Below are 18,055 nucleotides of genomic sequence, written 5' to 3' on the forward strand. Positions count from 1 at the left end.
CTCTTTGAAATTCTCTATTCTAATATATATCATTTTTTTAAAAATTGCTAATCCTGACTCACCCAATGACTTATGACTAATTAATAGGTTGCGACTCCTAGTTTGAAATTCGCTGCTTCAGATTAGTGATGCATCTGCTTCAGAATAAAATTCAAACTCTTTAACATAGCACTAGAAGGCCCTTCATGATTTCTCTTCTTTTCTCTCCAGCTTCATCTCTCATCACTTCCCCTTTGAATGCTAAACTCCAGGCATACAGAACTACTCACATTCTCCAGAAAACTGCTGTCTTTCCTCAAAATTTTTACACGACATATATTGTGTACTATTCACCCTTGTATTTGAGTTCAGCATAACGACTAGCATATATTAGTCATTCAATAAATAGTTGAATCAGTAAATGAATGAATAAATGAACAAATGAAAAAAATTATATCAAAGTCTATGCAAAGAATGTACTTTGTCAATAACATCCCATAGATTTCACTCTGAAAATGCAGGTATAGGCTACAGAAAGGAGAAAAAGCACCCAATAACCTAGAGATTTATTAAGGAAAATTGTAATTTCTGGAAACCGGAGTAAACAGCTTCATAATAGCTTATTTACTTTGAGGAAATTTTTACCCATTTAATTTGGTTCAGCTGGACTTTGGTCATCAACAAATCAGGCAGACAAGTAAAGTTGATTGTGTATTAAATTTCACACCCTCCTTGGCATAATTATGACTTGGAAAAATAAGCTCTAATGGCAAAAGTCCTAGTTACTGTAGTAACGGCCTCTATGGTAAGATAGACAATCAGAGAGAAATATTTAGCCTGTCTATTTGCTAACGAAAAGTGCTCAGTGGTGGTCTATTACCTACCATTGGTCAAAATAACCTGTCCCCAAAGTGGAACACAGCAATGGTGTATTAGAGACCAATGGATCTCAAACTTCCTTGTGAATTTGGACCACATGGGGAATTTTGTTAAAATGCAGATTCTGATTCAGTAGGTCTGGAATGGAGACTGAGACTGCATTTCTAACAAGGTTCCAGGTGATGCTCATGCTGCAGGCCCAAGGCCTAGACTCTAAATAGAATAAAAAGTACACAATTTATTGAAGACGTTCTGTTTTGCACCTAGGAAGCATTATTTCCTAACTCAAATATTTTTGTTACCAAGGTAACTGGGCCACAAGCGGGTCCTATGACCACTTGACCTAATGACTTGTTGTGCTGGAGGAACTGTTTTAGCCAAGCAGCAGCCTCTCCTCCCTCCACAGAATTTCATATAAAAAGGAACAAGTACTATTTGTCCCAGAATAAGATATCTTCTAGTTACCAGTGAAGCAGCCCTTTTTTATTTACCTCTTTACATCAGGAACTTCAGTTGTCAACATTCTACATTGCCACTACCTAGAACTGAAACATGTTGAAAAGATGTATAAAAGCCATGCCGAAACCAAATAGCTCAGTATATTATTTTGGCTCTTATGCCTCTCACTTAACAATTGTTTTTGTTAGATTTCCTTCAGGTTTTCAACGGAAGATGATCAAATCCCATTCTCATATAGTCAGCTTCCCATCTGTCAGTAACATCTGTAAGTCAAGAGTTTCTGACAATAATAGAAAAATGTGGGTGCTTTTTTCCCCCAGTTCTTCCTTTTTAAAAAAATTTTTTTTTTTTTTTTTTTGCTATATACCTTTTTCCAAGAAGAGAAAAAAAGGGGGACACGTATAGAGTTGTTTTAATTAAAGCTCCTGTGCCTTTTTCTCAAAAAATAAGCCATATGTACTGGTCAAAAGTTTTTCCATTAATTCTGTGGCATTAGTTGCACTGGGCAACTTTAAGATGCCCAAGTATAATGATTTCATCAGAGTGCATAAAAAAGTCAATAATCCGTAAGTCAATTTACGACTCTGCATTATGTCACTTTCAAGCTAGTGTGATGTACTCTAATGTTTAGTGTATTGGGGGAAATATATACATCATAGATGGGATGGGAATCAAAGATTTTAGCAACCTGATTCACTAACAATAAACCCGGTGCAAATTAATGAAAAAAAGCAATGCCAGGGACTTAATTGAGGATCTCAAGTTGGTAATGGTAGGATGAAAGAAACACCCGCCATGAGAATAGAAGGAATTAGCTAAGGAAGGGGTAGAAATAGCACAGTTTGAAAGCACAATGATTCATTTCTCTCACATTCTCCCTATATTTCCAATCATTTTCTAAGAATTTTGAGATGGTCACAAGAGTACATACACCCATGAAAACACAGGTACAATCAATGTTTCCTCGTCCCCAAGGCACTCCATAAGCACTGGTGAGAGTACAACCAACTACTCTTTATGGGTTACAAAACACGCTCTCTAGTCATGTCTCTTTGGAAAGACTGCATCATTTGGAGAAGTGCAGTGTCTTATTTTTTCCCACACACTGCTCCCAACAATGGCTCCAAATGATTCTCTGCCATTTCTGCTCCCATTCTAAGGAAGAGAAATTAATCTCTCTTCCTTTATCAGTCAAGAGGACATATGTTTTCTGTGTTCTTTCTCCAAGTGTGACTGTTCATGTATTTTTTAAAAAGAAGGACTAGATTTTTTTTTTTCTGCAAATGCATTATATTTGTTTTAAAGTTTTAAGTCCATATATATACTTGCAGTACAAATACCTGTCTGGAAGCCCCACGGGCAACTGGGGAGTGAGGCTGGAGGTTAGAGGAATGAGGGGATGTTGGGGGTTTTATTATTTGAAATATTTTATCTTACTTTTATTTTAAAAATAGGAAAAAATCTTGGTAATTATGGAAAAGGAAGCTGAAATAACTGGTGCCACTTCCCACCCCACTGCGGTGAGACTCTCCTAAGCATTTCCCTAACTTGTGTCTCTAAGCGACACGGAGAAAAATGCTGGAACGGAATCAAAAGGAGCAAAAACTTATCTCCAAGAGAGCGCAGGTGAGGAAGTTCTAAGAAAGGGCACTGGATTCATCTGGTAGAGAGAAAAGTGGAAGAAAGTCAGAAGAGTAGAGTGTGTGTTGGGGAGGGGGTCCCCTGGCAGGCTGGGTATTAGGGGAGAAGGAAAGGGCGCGGACTCACCCCCCAGCCAGTTGTTGAAGACGTCCTGGAGCATAGTGACCGGCATGCAGAAGAAGGCGATGGGCAGGTCGCTGAGCGCCAAGGAGCAGGTGAAGATGTTGGTGACAGTGCGCATGGCCTCGCTGCGGGTCACCACGTAGACCACCAGCGCGTTGCCAAAGAGCGCCAGGGCGAAGATGAGCACGCCGGTGGGCGCGAAGGCCAGCTTGGCGCGCCCAGGCAGCTGCGGGGTGCAGACCAGCGGCCGCAGCCCGTACAGCGCGATGCACTGCTCCCGTGTCGGGCTGTGGCCCCGCAGCAGCCGCGAGATCTGCTCCGGGGTTATGCTGAACGACTGCATGCTGCGCGCGCCCCGCGTGCCGTCCGCCTCCCGGGGCTCGGACTCCCGCGCGGCCCGCCCGGCGGCCGCCTCCCTCCCCTGCAGGCCGGGACAGCCTCCGCTCTGGACTCGGGCGCACGAGAGGGCTCCCGCCAGCACCTCGGGAGGTTCTGGAGAAGGAAAGCAGTGCAGGGTTTTAACCCACAATCAACAGGCGGGAAGCCAAAGAGCGGGAGACGATCCCGTTGACCAAAAATGTTCGTAGTTCAAAGTTCTGCTCTTCTCCGAGGCCCGGCGCTGTGGCGGTCCCGAATGCCGGAGCCCCAGTGCCCGCGCTTCTCACTCCCCAGCCTTCTGGCCACGCGGTGAAGACACCGCACCGGCTCCGGGGGCGGCGCAGGGTGGGTCTGCAGCTCGGCTGCGCGCCCCTCACTCCCGGCATCAGCAGCGGGGACCCCGCCTCCGCACCCTCTGCGCAAGGGAAACTCCTCCCGGGCTCCCGGTTTCTGCCACCGAGCCCCTTCCTCGTGCCCCAGATCATGCTTATGTGTAAAATTGAGTATTGGGGTTTTCCACAGTCTCACGGTTTCTCCTCTTATGAAATAATGTGGGCCACAGCTAGCCAAGGCAAAATAAGATTTATTTTAAATTATTTTTCTGTATTAAAAAATTAACTACAGCACCTAGGAAATTACACAGGTAGTACAGATAGGTCCAGTGTATCCTTCGCCTGGTTTCTCCAGTTGATTACATCTTATTTAACTATGGTACAATACAAAACCAGGAATTTGCTATGTGTGTGATATGTGTGTGTGTAGGTCTGTGTCATTTTATACAAAGTGTAGATTCCTGTAACCGCCACCAGAATCAAGATAGAAAACTCTTCTATCACCACGAAGGCCTCAGTGCAGCTACCCCTTTACTGTCACACTCAGCCTGTCCTCCCACCTCTAACCCCTGCTGATCACTCATCTATTCTCCATCTCTATATTTTGAGAGGTTGTATAAACAGAATCTTACAGTATATAACCTTTTTTTAAACATCTTTATTGGAGTGTAATTGCTTTACAATGTTGTGTTAGTTTCTGCTTTATAACAAAGTGAATCAGCTATATGTATACATATGTCCCCATATCCCCTCCCTCTTGCATCTCCTCCCACCCTCCCTATCCCATCCCTCTAGGTGGTCACAAAGCACCAAGCTGATCTCCCTGTGCTATGCGGCTGCTTCCCACTAGCTATCTGTTTTACATTTCATAGTGTATATATGTCCATGCCACTCTCTCACTTCGTCCTAGCTTACCCTTCCCCCTCCCCGTGTCCTCAAATCCATTCTCTATGTCTCCATCTTTATTCCTGTCCTGCCCCTAGGTTCATCAGAACCTTTTTTTTTTTTTAGATTCCATATATATGTGTTAACATATGGTATTTCCTTTTCTCTTTCTGACTTACTTCACTCTGTATGACAGACTCTAGGTCCACCCACCTCACTACAAGTAACTCAGTTTCATTTCTTTTTATGGCTGAGTAATATTCCATTGTATATATGTGCCACATCTTCTTTATCCATTCATCTGTCAATGGACACGTAGGTTGCTTCCATGTCCTGGCTATTGTAAATAGAGCTGCAATGAACATTTTGGTACATGACTCTTTTTTTTTTTTAATTTTTATTTATTTATGGCTGTGTTGGCTCTTCATTTCTGTGCGAGGGCTTTCTCTAGTTGTGGCAAGCGGGGGCCACTCTTCATCGCGGTGCGCGGGCCTCTCACTATCGCGGCCTCTCCTCTTGCGGAGCACAGGCTCCAGACGCGCAGGCTCAGTAGTTGTGGCTCACGGGCCCAGTTGCTCCGCGGCATGTGGGATCCTCCCAGACCAGGGCTTGAACCCGTGTCCCCTGCATTGGCAGGCAGACTCTCAACCACTGCGCCACCAGGGAAACCCTACATGACTCTTTTTGAATTATGGTTTTCTCAGGGTATATGCCCAGTAGTGGGATAGCTACATCATATGGTAGGTCTATTTTTAGTTTTTTAAGGAACCTCCATACTGCTCTCAATAGTGGCTGTATCAATTTACATTCGATACTGATTCTTTTTCTACTCAGCATCATGCTCTACAGATTCATCCAAGTTGTTAGGTATATCCGTAGTTCCTTTTTATTGCTGAGGATATATCACAGTTTAACCAGTCACCCATAGTAAGATGTTTTGGTTGTTTCCAGTTTGGGGCTATTACAAATAAAGCTGCTATGAAGAACTAGGTGCAGATTTTTGTGTGGACATGTTTTCATTTCTTTGGGAAATGCCAAGAAGTTTGGTTGTTGAGTCTATGGTCTGTATATTTAGGTTTTTAAGAAATTGCCAAACTATTCTTCAGAGTGGTTGTACCATTTTACATTTCCATCAGCAATACATTAGAGATTCAGTTTCTCCACATCCTTGCCAGCATTCGGTATTTTCATTACTTTTATTTTAGCTGTTTTAATAAGTGTGCAATGCAGTGATACCTTATTGAGTCTTAATTTGCATTTCCCTAATAGCAGATGATGTTGAATATCTTCTCATGTGTTTATTTTCCATCCCAATATCTTCTTCAGTGAAATTTTTAAAAATATATTTTACCCACTTTCTAATTCAACTGTTTGGCCTAACTGCTGTTGAGTTTTTTGTTTTTTGTTTTTTATTTATTTATTTATTTATTTATTTATGGCTGCATTGGGTCTTTGTTGATACGCATGGGCTTTCTCTAGTTGTGGCTAGTGGGGGCTTCTCTTCGTTGTGGTGCGCAGGCTTCTCTTGTTGCAGAGCATGGGCTCTAGGCACATGGGCTTCAGTAGTTGTGGCATGCGGGCTCAGTAGTTGTGGCTCACGGGCTCTAGAGTGCAGGCTCAGTAGTTATGGTGCACGGGCTTAGTTGTTCCGTGGCATGTGGGATCTTCCCGGACCAGGGCTCGAACCCATGTCCCCTGCATTGGCAGGCAGATTCTTAACAACTGCGCCACCAGGGAAGCCCTGCTGTTGAGTTTTGAGGGTACTTTTTATATGCTAGATGTCAGTCCTTTGTCAAATAAGTGGTTTGTAAATATTTTTCTTCTGTCTGTACCTTGTTATTTAACCTCTTAACAGAGTCTCTCACAGATAAAAGTTTTAAATTTTGATGAAGTTCTATTAATTTTTTTATAGGTTATACTTTTGATTTTTTTTATAGGTTATACTTTTTTTTTTTAATTAATTAATTTATTTATTTATGGCTGTGTTGGGTCTTCGTTTCTGTGCGAGGGCTTTCTCTAGTTGCGGCAAGTGGGGGCCACTCTTCGTCGCGGTGCGCAGGCCTCTCACTTTCGCGGCCTCTCTTATTGCGGAGCACAGGCTCCAGACGCACAGGCTCAGTAGTTGTGGCTCACGGGCCTAGTTGCTCCGTGGCATGTGGTATCTTTCCAGACCAGGGCTCGAACCCGTGTCCCCTGCATTGGCAGGCAGATTCTCAACCACTGCGCCACCAGGGAAGCCCCTAGGTTATACTTTTGATGTCCAGTCTAAGAACTTCACCAAATGCTGTGTCCCCAGATTTTTCTCCTATGTCTTTTTCTAAAAGTTCTATGGCTTTACATTTGACATTTTGAGCTCTCTATTTTGTTCTATTGACCTAAGTGTTTCTTTGTCCTCCAGTACCTCACAGGCTTGAATACTGCAGCTATGTAAGTCTTGAAACCAAGTAGAGTGATTTCTGCCACTTTATACTTTTTGTAAAATAAAATAATTTTGTAAAAATTATTTTAGATATTCTAGGGCCTGCACCTATTCAAATAAATTTTAGAATATATTTGTGTATCTCTACAAAAATGCCTTGCTGGGACTTTGATAGGAATTGAAACCTTTACTATGTTGAGTCTTCCAATCTGTGAATAGAGTAGGTCTCACTGTATAGTTAGATCTTCTTTGATTTCTTTCATCAGTGTTTTGCAGCTTTCAGCATATAGGTCAGCATATATATATTTTGTTTCAGCATATATATATTTTGTTAGATTTGCACTTAAGTTTTTTTTAAGTATTTGTGCATGGTATAGTATTTCTAATTTTCAGTTCCACATATTCATTGCTAGTACATAGAAATGTGATTATTTTGTATGTTGATCTTGAAACCTACAATGTTGCTGAATTCACTTATTAGTTTTGGGCAGTTTTTGTTGTTGTTGTTGATTTCTTGGGATTTTCTACGTAGACAATCATGTCATTTGAGAAAAGAGGCAGTTTTATTTCTTCCTTTGTGATCTGTATGCATTGTATATCCTTTTCTTGCCTTGTTGCAATGACTAGAGCTTCCAGTAGTATGATAAACGGCAGTTATGAGAATGGACATCATTGTCTTACCACCAGTCTTAGGGAATTAGGTCCTGTTGGTTGATGGTGAGGTTGAGTTCTATTTCCTTGCTGATTTTTTCTCTACTTACTATTAATTGTTGAGAGAGGATCTCCAACTATAATTGTGGATTTGTCTATTTATCATTTCAGTTTTATTAGTGTTTGTCCCACATATATTGTAGCTCTATTTCTTAATGAATGCACATTTAGGACTGATATGTCTTCTTGATGCATTAACTCTCTTATCATTATACAATGTCCCTTTCTGTACCAGGTAGTTATCTTTGCTCTGAAGTTGATTTTATGCTATAATAATATAACCACTCCTGCTTTCTTTTGATTAATGTTTGTGTGATATTTCTTTGTCCATCCTTGTACTTTAAACCTATCTATATCATTACATTTAAGTTGAGGTTGTTATAGAAATATATCTTTGAGTCAATTAAAAAAATCCACCTTCCAATCTCTTTTAATTTGTATATTTAGACCATTTACATTAAATGCAATTGTTGCTATGTTAGGATTCAAGCCAACCATTTTGTTTATTTATTTGTTTGTTTTCTGTTTGTTCTGTTATTAGTTTCTCTAATTTGTTTTTCCTGCATGTGGGTTATATAAACATCTTTTAGCATCTCATTTAGATTTAACTGTAGTGCTTTTGACTGTACTGCCCATGAACAAAGAATGGTTTTTACATTTTCAAATGGTTGAAAATAATCATAAGGAGAACACATTTCGTGACACATGGACATTGTACGAAATTCAAATTTCAGTGACTATAAAAACAGAAAAATTTGTTTGGAACACAACCATGCTCATTGGTTTACATATTGTCTATGGCTGCTTTCATACTACAATGGCAGAGTTGAATACTTGCAACAGAGACTGTTTGGACCTCAAAGCAGAAAATATTTACTATCTGACCCTTTGCAGAAAATGTTTGCCAACCTCTCATCTTGTTGGAGAGGCAGGATGACACAAGTATTCATAGCCCAGAGCAAGGTGATATGTGCCACATCCACACACAGAAAAGACATGTTCCAAAAATGCAAGCAAATCCACAAATGCTGCATAGAGAAAGTAGAGTGTGACCCAGGCCTAGAAGGAAGGGTAGAGATGAAAGAAAGGCCACTTATTTCACACTGAGGGAACAGCCTCCCTAAAGGCACTGAGGTGGAAATGATTATGCTAGAGATAGGGGAAGCTGGAAAAGGTAAGGCAGGGAAGGTAGGATTGGCTTTTGATACTGTTGCCAATAAAAATGACTAGAAGAGGACTTCTCTGGCTGTCCAGTAGTGAAGACTCTGCACTTCCAGTGCAGGGGGCATGGGTTCAATCCCTGGTTGGGGAACTAAGATCCCACATGCCACATGACATGGCCAAAAAAAAAAAATGACTAGAAGACAGTAGTGAAAGAGGGTTCCTTTTCCAAAAGAAACAAGCTGACCAAGTGAAGGAGAAGCAATGAAGAACTCTCTACTCCTGAGGGTAGAAACATGGGAGAAATTATTTAGATAAATGTAAAAGAAAAGGCAAAAGCAATTATACGCCAATAAAGATGTTAAAATAAATAAATAAATAAAAAATTTTAAAAATAAAAATAAAAGAAAAGGCAAAGGTACTTTATGGGAATGTTCTAGAGTTTATCTTGCCAGTCAGAGGGTGTAATAATCAAGTCTTTCCCAGAAAAGATTACAAAATTGTCCGAGATGGGGGATTAACTAGACACTGACTGAAAGTATAAGTAGTCTAAAAACATAGTATATGGTGAATGTTTTCTTCACTTTGCTGAGAATTTTGTCACTCAAAAGGAAGAAGTAGATTCCATATATACATAGGGGCAGGACAGGAATAAAGACGCTGACGTAGAGAATGGACTTGAGGACATGGGGAGGGGGAAGGGGAAGCTGGGACGAAGTGAGAGAGTTGCACTGACATATATACACCACCAAATGTAAAATAGATAGCTAGTGGGAAGCAGCCACATTGCACAGGGAGATCAGCTTGGTGCTTTGTGACCACCTAGAGGGGTGGGATAGGGAGGGTGGGAGGGAGATGCAAGAGGGAGGGGATATGGGGATATATGTATACATATAGCTGATTCACTTTGTTATACAGCAGAAACTAACACAACATTGTAAAGCAAGTATACTCCAATAAAGATGTTAAAAAAAAAAAAAAAAAGGAAGAAGTATCTGGTAGAACTGGTGTTTTGTTTTTAACTCTGACCAATGTGGAAAGAGTTGATGGTGTGATGGGAGTGACAGAAAGTTTGGGAAGATTTTTGCTGTCAACTCTGAGTGTGAGGTGAGGTAGAACATACATACATATATATATATATATATATATATATATATATATATATATATATATACATATACACAAAACAGACACAAAATCTTCTAAGAAGAGAATAAACTAATGTTTGTGATCATGGTAAAAAAGAAAAAGAAAAAACAGAGACAGAGAGCCAGAGAGAGAGAGAAAGGTTTTTTTTTTCTGTTTGAGAGCAAGAAGTTGAACAAATAAGAGCTAGGTTCCACTAATTTGGGTACAAGATCATGTAATTTTATATATTGGATATTTTATATCCATATTAATTACCATAAAAGAGGATTAGCAATAACTTATATTTTAAAAATTGCACTTAATGATCCCACAAAAAAATTATAACAATAAACAATTTAGCAAAGTTGCAGGATACAAACACAACCCACAAAACCAGTTGTGTTATGTTTTTATACACTAACAATGAACAGTCTGAAAAGGAAATTAAGAAAAACAGTTCTATCTACAGTAGCATCAAAAAGAATAAAATATGTAGGAATATACTTAACCAAGGAGACAGAAGACTTTTGCACTGTAAACTACAAAATGTTGCTAAAAGAACTTAAAGATACAAATAAATGGAAAGATATTTCATGTTCATGGATTGGAAGGTTTAATATTGTTGTTTTATTTTTAAGTGACAGACCAACTTTATTTTTTTTTAACATCTTTATTGGAGTATAATTGTTTTACAATGTTGTGTTAGTTTCTCCTGTATGACAAAGTGAATCAGTTATATGTTAATATTGTTAAGATGTCAACACTACCCAAAGTGATCTACAGATTTAAAGCAATCCCTATCAAAATCCCAAGTGTTTTTTGCAGAAAAAGAAAACTCCATCCTAAAATTCATATGGAATCACAAGGGACCCTGAAAGCCAAAATAATCTTGAAGAAGAAGAACAAAGTGGGATGCCTCACATTTACTGATTTTAATACTTATTACAAAGCTACATTAATCAAAACAGTGTAGTACTTGCATAAAGACAGGCACATAGACCAATGGAATAGAATAGGGAGCCAAGAAATAAACTCTCACATATATGGTCAAACAATTTTCAACATGGGTGCCAAGACCATTCAATGGGGAAAGGACAGTCTTTTCAACAAATGGTGTTGGGGAAACTGGATATCACATGCAAAACACAATGGACCTTACTTAGATACAAAAATTAACTCAAAATGAATCAAAAACTGAAACATCAGAGCTAACACTAAACAACTCTTAGAAGAAAACATAGAGGAAAATCTACAGAACATAGGATTTGGCAATAATTTCTTGGATATGACATGAAAAGCACAGGCAACAAAAGTAAAAATAGATAAACTGAGCTAAATTTAAAACTTCTGAGCATCAAAGGATATAATCAACAGAGTGAAAGCAGCCTATAGAATGGGAGAAAATATTTGCAAGTCATATTTCTGGTAAGTGGTTAATATCCAGAATATATTTAAAACTCCTACAACTCAACAACAACCAAAAAAACCGACCTGATGAAAAAATAGGCAAAATACTTGAATAAACATTTCTACAAAGAAGACATACAAATGGCCAACAAGCACATGAAAAGATGCTCAACATCACTAATCATTAGGGGAATGCAAATCAAAATCACGGTGAGATGCCACCTCACACCCATGAGGATGTCTACTATTTAAAAAACAAAAACAGAAGATAACAAGTGTTGGTGAGAATGCAAATAAATTGGAACCCTTGTGCACTGTTGGTGGGAATGTAAAGTTGCACAGCTACTATAAAAAACAGTATGGTGATTCCTCAAAAAATTAAAAATAGAATTATGTATGATCCAGCAATTCCACTTCTGGGTATATATCCAAAAGAAAGCAAGGTCAGGAAGAGATATTTGTACACCCATGTTTATAGCAGCATTATGCACAACAGCCAAAATGTGGAAACAACCCAAGTGTCCGTCGATGGATAAATGTATAAACAAAATGTGGTCATATGTATATACATGGTCATATATATATATATGGTCATATATATGTATATATACCATGGGATATTATTCAGCCTTAAAAAGGAAGGAAATTCTGATACGTGAGCAACATGAATGAACCTTGAGGACATTATGCTAAGTGATATAATCCAGTCACAAAAAGACAAATACTGTATGGTTCCACTTATCTGAGGTACCTAGAGTAGTCAAATTCATTGAGACAGAAAGTAGAAAGGTGGTTGCCAGGAGTTAGGGGTAGGAGGGGACGGAGAGCTGTTGGGATATACAGCATTTCAGTTTTGCAAGCCGTGAAGAGTTCTGGAGATTTGTTGCACAACAATGTGGATGCACTTAACAATACTAAACTGCACACCTCAAAATGGATAAGATAGTAAATGTTATGCTATGTGTATTTGAACACAGTTTTTAATAAAGGAAAAAAATGCATTAATAATATCATTTGATCTATACTTTACCTGCATTATTTTATTTTCACAACAACTGTATGAGGCAGGTGCTTTTATTATTTTCATTTTATAAATGAAAAAGGGAGGCATAGAGAATATTATGAAACTCAAGTTCACACAGCTAAAAACTGTTAGTCTGTTTCTCAAAATTCCAGTGAGTCAGGCTTTTAAGCTCATACTATCTTTATTACTCAGCCAAAAGCTATAAACTTATCAGGACAAAACAAAAAAAAGGTGAGGCAGGGGCTTGAGGCATGAGGTTGGTAATGAAGGAAGCCAAGCAGGTACTATAATCCTCATTACTCAAAAAAGAAAGGAAGCATTCTGGTACATCAGAAGAGACCAAGCTCTTTCTGGCTCTGAACTCTTGGTGGGGGGTGGGAATAATTTACCACATCAGCCTTTATAGAAGAAACATTAAAGTACATAATGGATGGTGTCTTCAGTACTGGTGGACATTCTGCATGTAGCCATAGCAAACGATGCCAGCTGATGGCATAATTCAAGTCATAGTTCTATAAAATGATGTGTATGGAAAGCCAAAATAATAAAATGCAGGCGTGGTGCTTTCTGGTGATTTGACTCCATAGGAAAAAGCTTAGGGAGTGTGTTACTATTCATGTCTCATAAACTACCAGCCCTGAATATCAATTCTATTTGTCAGGCTTTGGACAGGAGCTGTATAGGAAATGGCTCTAAATTGAGGTAAATGAGGTAATCTCTGCTGTTGATTGAAAAGAGATCCAGTTGCTCTAGACACAGCATATCCACCGTTAGTGGATTTGTTAGGAAAGTTAAGGGGCTCAGCTGCGTTGTCCTACTGTTCAAGTGGACCCCTCCGATTCTGCACGGAGGTTGGCAACAGATGATTGTACAGCCGGAAAGCAAGAGGATGACTAACTTAACCAATGGGGCCGAAGAACCGCTGCTGAGAATCTTTAGAAAATCAGAAAACCAAGAAAAATAGTGTAGACTAGACATGGGTAAATTCTCCATTTCTCCAAGAAGGAAAATGGGGATTTTTTAAACCATAAGTTTGAGGCCAGCTCCAGTAAAACTCTAGAGTAATTTAATAAAGGGAGGGAGATTATAAGCACAGGTTTTTATTAAGAACAAGTTTTGTCAAAGTACTACATTATTTTAAGTGTTGTTAGACTAATGGTAAAACACTGTGGTCAGGGGATACCCTGTTCATGAATGAATCCCAGCTCTGTCACTCACAAACCGCAGAACCCCAGATGACTTTTTTGTTTTGTTTTTTGTCTGCATTGGGTCTTCACTGCTACGCGGGCCTTCTCTAGTTGTGGCGAGCGGGGGCTACTCTTCATTGCGGTGTGCGGGCTTCTCATTGCGGTGACTTCTGTTGCAGAGCACGGGCTCTAGGCGCGCGGGCTCAGTAGTTGCGGCTTGTGGGCTCGAGCGCAGGCTCAGTAGCTGTGGTGCACGGGCTTAGTTGCTCCGCGGCATGTGGGATCTTCCCGGACCAGGGATTAAACCCGTGTCCCCTGCATAGGCAGGCGGATTCTTATCCATTGCGTCACCGATGAAGTTCCAGATGACCTTTTTTAACCTGTCTAAGCCTCAGTTTCCTTTATTATAACCTGGGGATCGTAATATCTACTTAACAGTTCTATTGTGAGCAGTAAGCAAAATAATTCATGTAAAGTGTTTAGCATGGTGCCTAACAAAAAGTGGTTGATAAACATGTTATTGTGATTTTCTTCTGTGAAAATAAAAAAGCAAGCATAGGTTTAAAATAATGAGTTTAAGACTCAGAACCTTCGGGAAATGCTTTCATTTTTATTAAAATGCTTTTCTTTGTGCCTATATGTAGGGTAACTTTCTCTATTTCACAGTCTCCTAAGGTTCATTTTTTTCAAACACAAATGTCATTAAAGGCTTTGACTAACAATAGAACACAAGAAAGATATTGTAGCTGAGTGTTAGAAAGGTCTTAGGGTCCTTCTAGGGGGCTTTTACATTTAAGTTTTAACCTCCCTAATGTTTAGCTGACTTTTCTACAAGTTACTTTTTAATAAGACTAAGATTTTACACACTATATTGCTGAAGGAATAAGGTATGATTGAATTTAATTTATGCAATAATGTGTGGTCATAGTAAATGGAGAGATGATAAAGGGTTAGCAGTGGTGGTATAAGTACAGATGCTTTTTAGTTACTTGTTTTGATTAGAAGTATTTTCTATTTTTTCCTACAATGAGTATATATAAAAATGAGGGAAATATTTTGAATTTTAAGATGTAGAGTGATCAGGAATGTCAAAATATAAAATTTTTATAATAAGATGAGAATATGCTTGGAATGTATTTGTTTAAATTTTCTAGCCAGTTGAGTTTAGTGGATAGAAATCATAGCCTCCAGCCTTAGGAAAAATTTGTAAACACATTTCAGAATGTCCATTTATTTATTCATCAAGCACACATTATCCCCAAGATATGCCACACACTGTGTTATATATTAGGAGTAAAATGGTAAGTTAGATAGAGCATAATTCTGGGTGGCAGAGCCTCTTGCCCTTCCTAGAAAAGAGCAAAGCCTAAATTTTCCTAAGGCAGAAGTTCTCAGGTTTGGAGGCACATTAGAATCACCTGAGGAGCTTTAACATCACCAATGCCCAGGCCCCACCTGAAGAGACTCTAGTTTAATTTAAAAGTGACTCAGGTGACTCTAATATGAAGCCACAGCCTGAAGAATGGGTATTGAAACTAACGGTTGAGGGATATGAGGAGGGGCGTGCAGGGATGGAGGGAAGAAAGAGACTGGGTAGAGGCTGGTCAGTGATGGCAGAAGTGGATGAGGGATGCGGAGGGCATGGGACAGAATGATGCCCAGTGATACCCTAAGAAACTACCGTGCACCTGCTTACAGGTATGCCCAGTGTAAATGTGGTTTTTAAATGTTTTACTAAAAAGGAACTGGCCCCTTTAATAAAGGAAAAATCTGTGCCAGCCATCCTGAGGCAGGCGGGGAAAACTGCTAGAAGCCTGTGACATAGCTCAGTAAAAACAAAATTCCATGTGCATATAAAGAATTTATCGTAAACCCCAGCTCCAGTGGAGAGAAGGCTGTCAAACCTCAGCTCAAATGGCACTTGCGGTGGGTCAGGCTAGAAAAGACCAATAATCAGAAACACATCAAAACCGCAGGCACAGAGAAGATCACTGGGACAAGTCCCAGCAGTTATTGACAATAAAGCAAAGAACATACAGGGAGACTGACAAACGGATTTCAAGAGGCCTGGCCATAGTCCTAAGGCCATGAAAGCAGACTGTGGGTATCAGCAAGATATAGCAGCAGGTGGCCGGCTTAGGCAGGGGCAGATATTTGGAACCTGAACTACAGACCCCAGAGGGATGAAAGGGAATAAGAAAGGGTGATTATCTCAGGTCGGGGCCTGCATCAGAGGCTGGAATGTGAAGGTGAGCGTGGAGAAGAGAAAAACAGAGACACATTCTTAAAACTAAGATATAAAGAAGGATATGATCACAGAAGTAAGTCAACAACCTATTTGAGAGTGGACTAAAAGTCAGACTATATCAACGGCTATGTATGTGCCAACTTTAAGAGTGACTTGGCGCCCTTCATGAAGGAAGAGTTCAGGGCCCCCAGCCAGGCTCAGCTGGCGGCAGCTTCTGTTAAGTGGCTCCAGCTGCAGGACCTCTAGGGCCTCTTATGAGCGAGCCCCGCCGGTTATCGCGAGGCAGACTGGAAATAGATCCAAGGAGAAGGGAGCCATCAGAGGGCCCCCTTCCTAAGGCCTAAGCCTGGAAGAGCCCCTCTCTCCCTCCTGCTGCACATCGGAGAAAGGTGAGTTCTCCTTGGATCTTGCGGGCCCCTGAGCTATTTTTTTCTGTGCTCAACTTGGCTGTCAGAAACGCTGAAAGGGAGTAAACCAGGAATGTTGGGAAGGCGGTTAGCGTGGGGGTAAGAATGCCTGCAACACAGGAGAGGGCTACCAGGGAGGACTTTACACGTTCTGTAATGATGCGACTGCAGACGAGAGCAAAAGAGGTGTGTTTGTTCATTTGTTTGGGGAGGGGAATCACTTTTTTAAGAGAATGAAAGGCAAGACAATTACATTGAAATTTTCATAGTAATGCACATTGTTAATGTTAACAAACGGTTTTAAGCTTAAGTTCCTGGAACATAGTATATGGCTTAATTTCAGTTGTATAACATTGGAAAAGAGGTTTGTCTGAATGCAGAACAATTAAAAATTGGATTAGATTAAGCAGTTACAAATAAGAGCTGGCATTTAGGAAGTTTTGCATTATTATCAATGTATTTCTTTATACAAAGGGCTTAAAAGTGTGCCTCTGCGTGCCTGCTGCCACCGCTGCTACAGCTACTCTATTTAAAAACATAAACATTTAATAGGCAGAATAATGGTTATGAGCCAAACTGATGGAACAAAAATCATGACTTTGCCACTTACAACGAGAGTGACTTTGGATAAGTCACTTAATTTCTGTCCCTTATTTCCATCAGCTGTAACATGGAGATAATAGCGCCATAGGGTCATAGGGAAAATTAGGTGAGTTTATATTCATAAAATGCTTACAGCAGTGCCCGGTACGTAGCAGGTACAATATCACAAGTGTTTGCAATTATTATAAGTCTAATTAAAGAATATAAAAAATGTTAAATCTCCCTGTAGATCAGTAGTTCCCAAACTTAGCTAAATGTTGGAATCTCCTGGGGCACTTTAAAATGTATGACACCTGGATCCCACCCCGAGTTATTATATAATGGAAGCTCCCTAGATGATTGTAATGGATAATTAAGTTTGGGAATCATTAATGTAAATAATGACTCCCTTGCTTTAAGTAATGAGTTTCATTTAATTAAATAGGTCATTTTATAATAAGTGAGTCTAATGACAGCTAACCAAACTGCAGATATAAAACCAGCTGAAAAGAATCAGCTTTGTGACCCAATTTGGGAGGTACTTGCACTGAGTTCATAATACTTGTTTTATGTATTACATAATTCTAGTACTATGAGAAACACCGTAAACACCATGAAAAACAATAAATAATTGCCAAATCAATGGAGCAAGGGATCATTTGAGCAGATGCTTTATCAAGGGATCCACAAGGGGGAAAAGGCCTCTGTCCTCAGGATGGTGTAAGAACTCATGTATATACCCAGAAGCTTTTATTATTCCTGTGGATTTGTTTATGATGAGGGTAACACAGAATTGCTGATGTTCCCAGGATAGTGTAGCCCACATGCTACTGGTTTAAACAGAGATTTTCCCCCAGGGCCACTTCTGGGGCACTTCTACAAAAATAGTAACTGATACTACATTTTCCAGGAAATGCCAGAGTATCATAGAATGGGAAATCAGTTTTTATTTCAGAGTCTGAGTAGCAGATAGTTCTTTGGGCCGAAGGGAGATTAAAGTGTGTGCGTCGCCTGTTAGAAAGGCAGAATCCAGTGACTGCAGAAAGACCATAGCCACAAGATCACTGCAGACATGGGGGTATTCAGATTAGAGAGTTTGGGAGCT

General features: G+C 39.8%; 1 protein-coding gene across 1 annotated transcript in view; it reads right to left on the reverse strand.

The window, feature by feature from the left end:
* The window catches only part of QRFPR (pyroglutamylated RFamide peptide receptor), a 129,778-nt gene that overhangs the window by 31,870 nt on the left and 79,853 nt on the right, over positions 1–18,055 (reverse strand). Inside the window, 1 exon segment of the mRNA XM_082461953.1 lies at positions 2,940–4,447. Within this exon segment, the coding sequence (XP_082318079.1) occupies positions 2,940–3,424 (485 nt within the window). The 5' untranslated portion in view covers positions 3,425–4,447.

The sequence above is a fragment of the Balaenoptera physalus genome (genome assembly GCF_965194825.1).
Source record: "Balaenoptera physalus genome assembly, chromosome: 5".
Classification (NCBI taxonomy): Eukaryota; Metazoa; Chordata; class Mammalia; order Artiodactyla; family Balaenopteridae; genus Balaenoptera; species Balaenoptera physalus.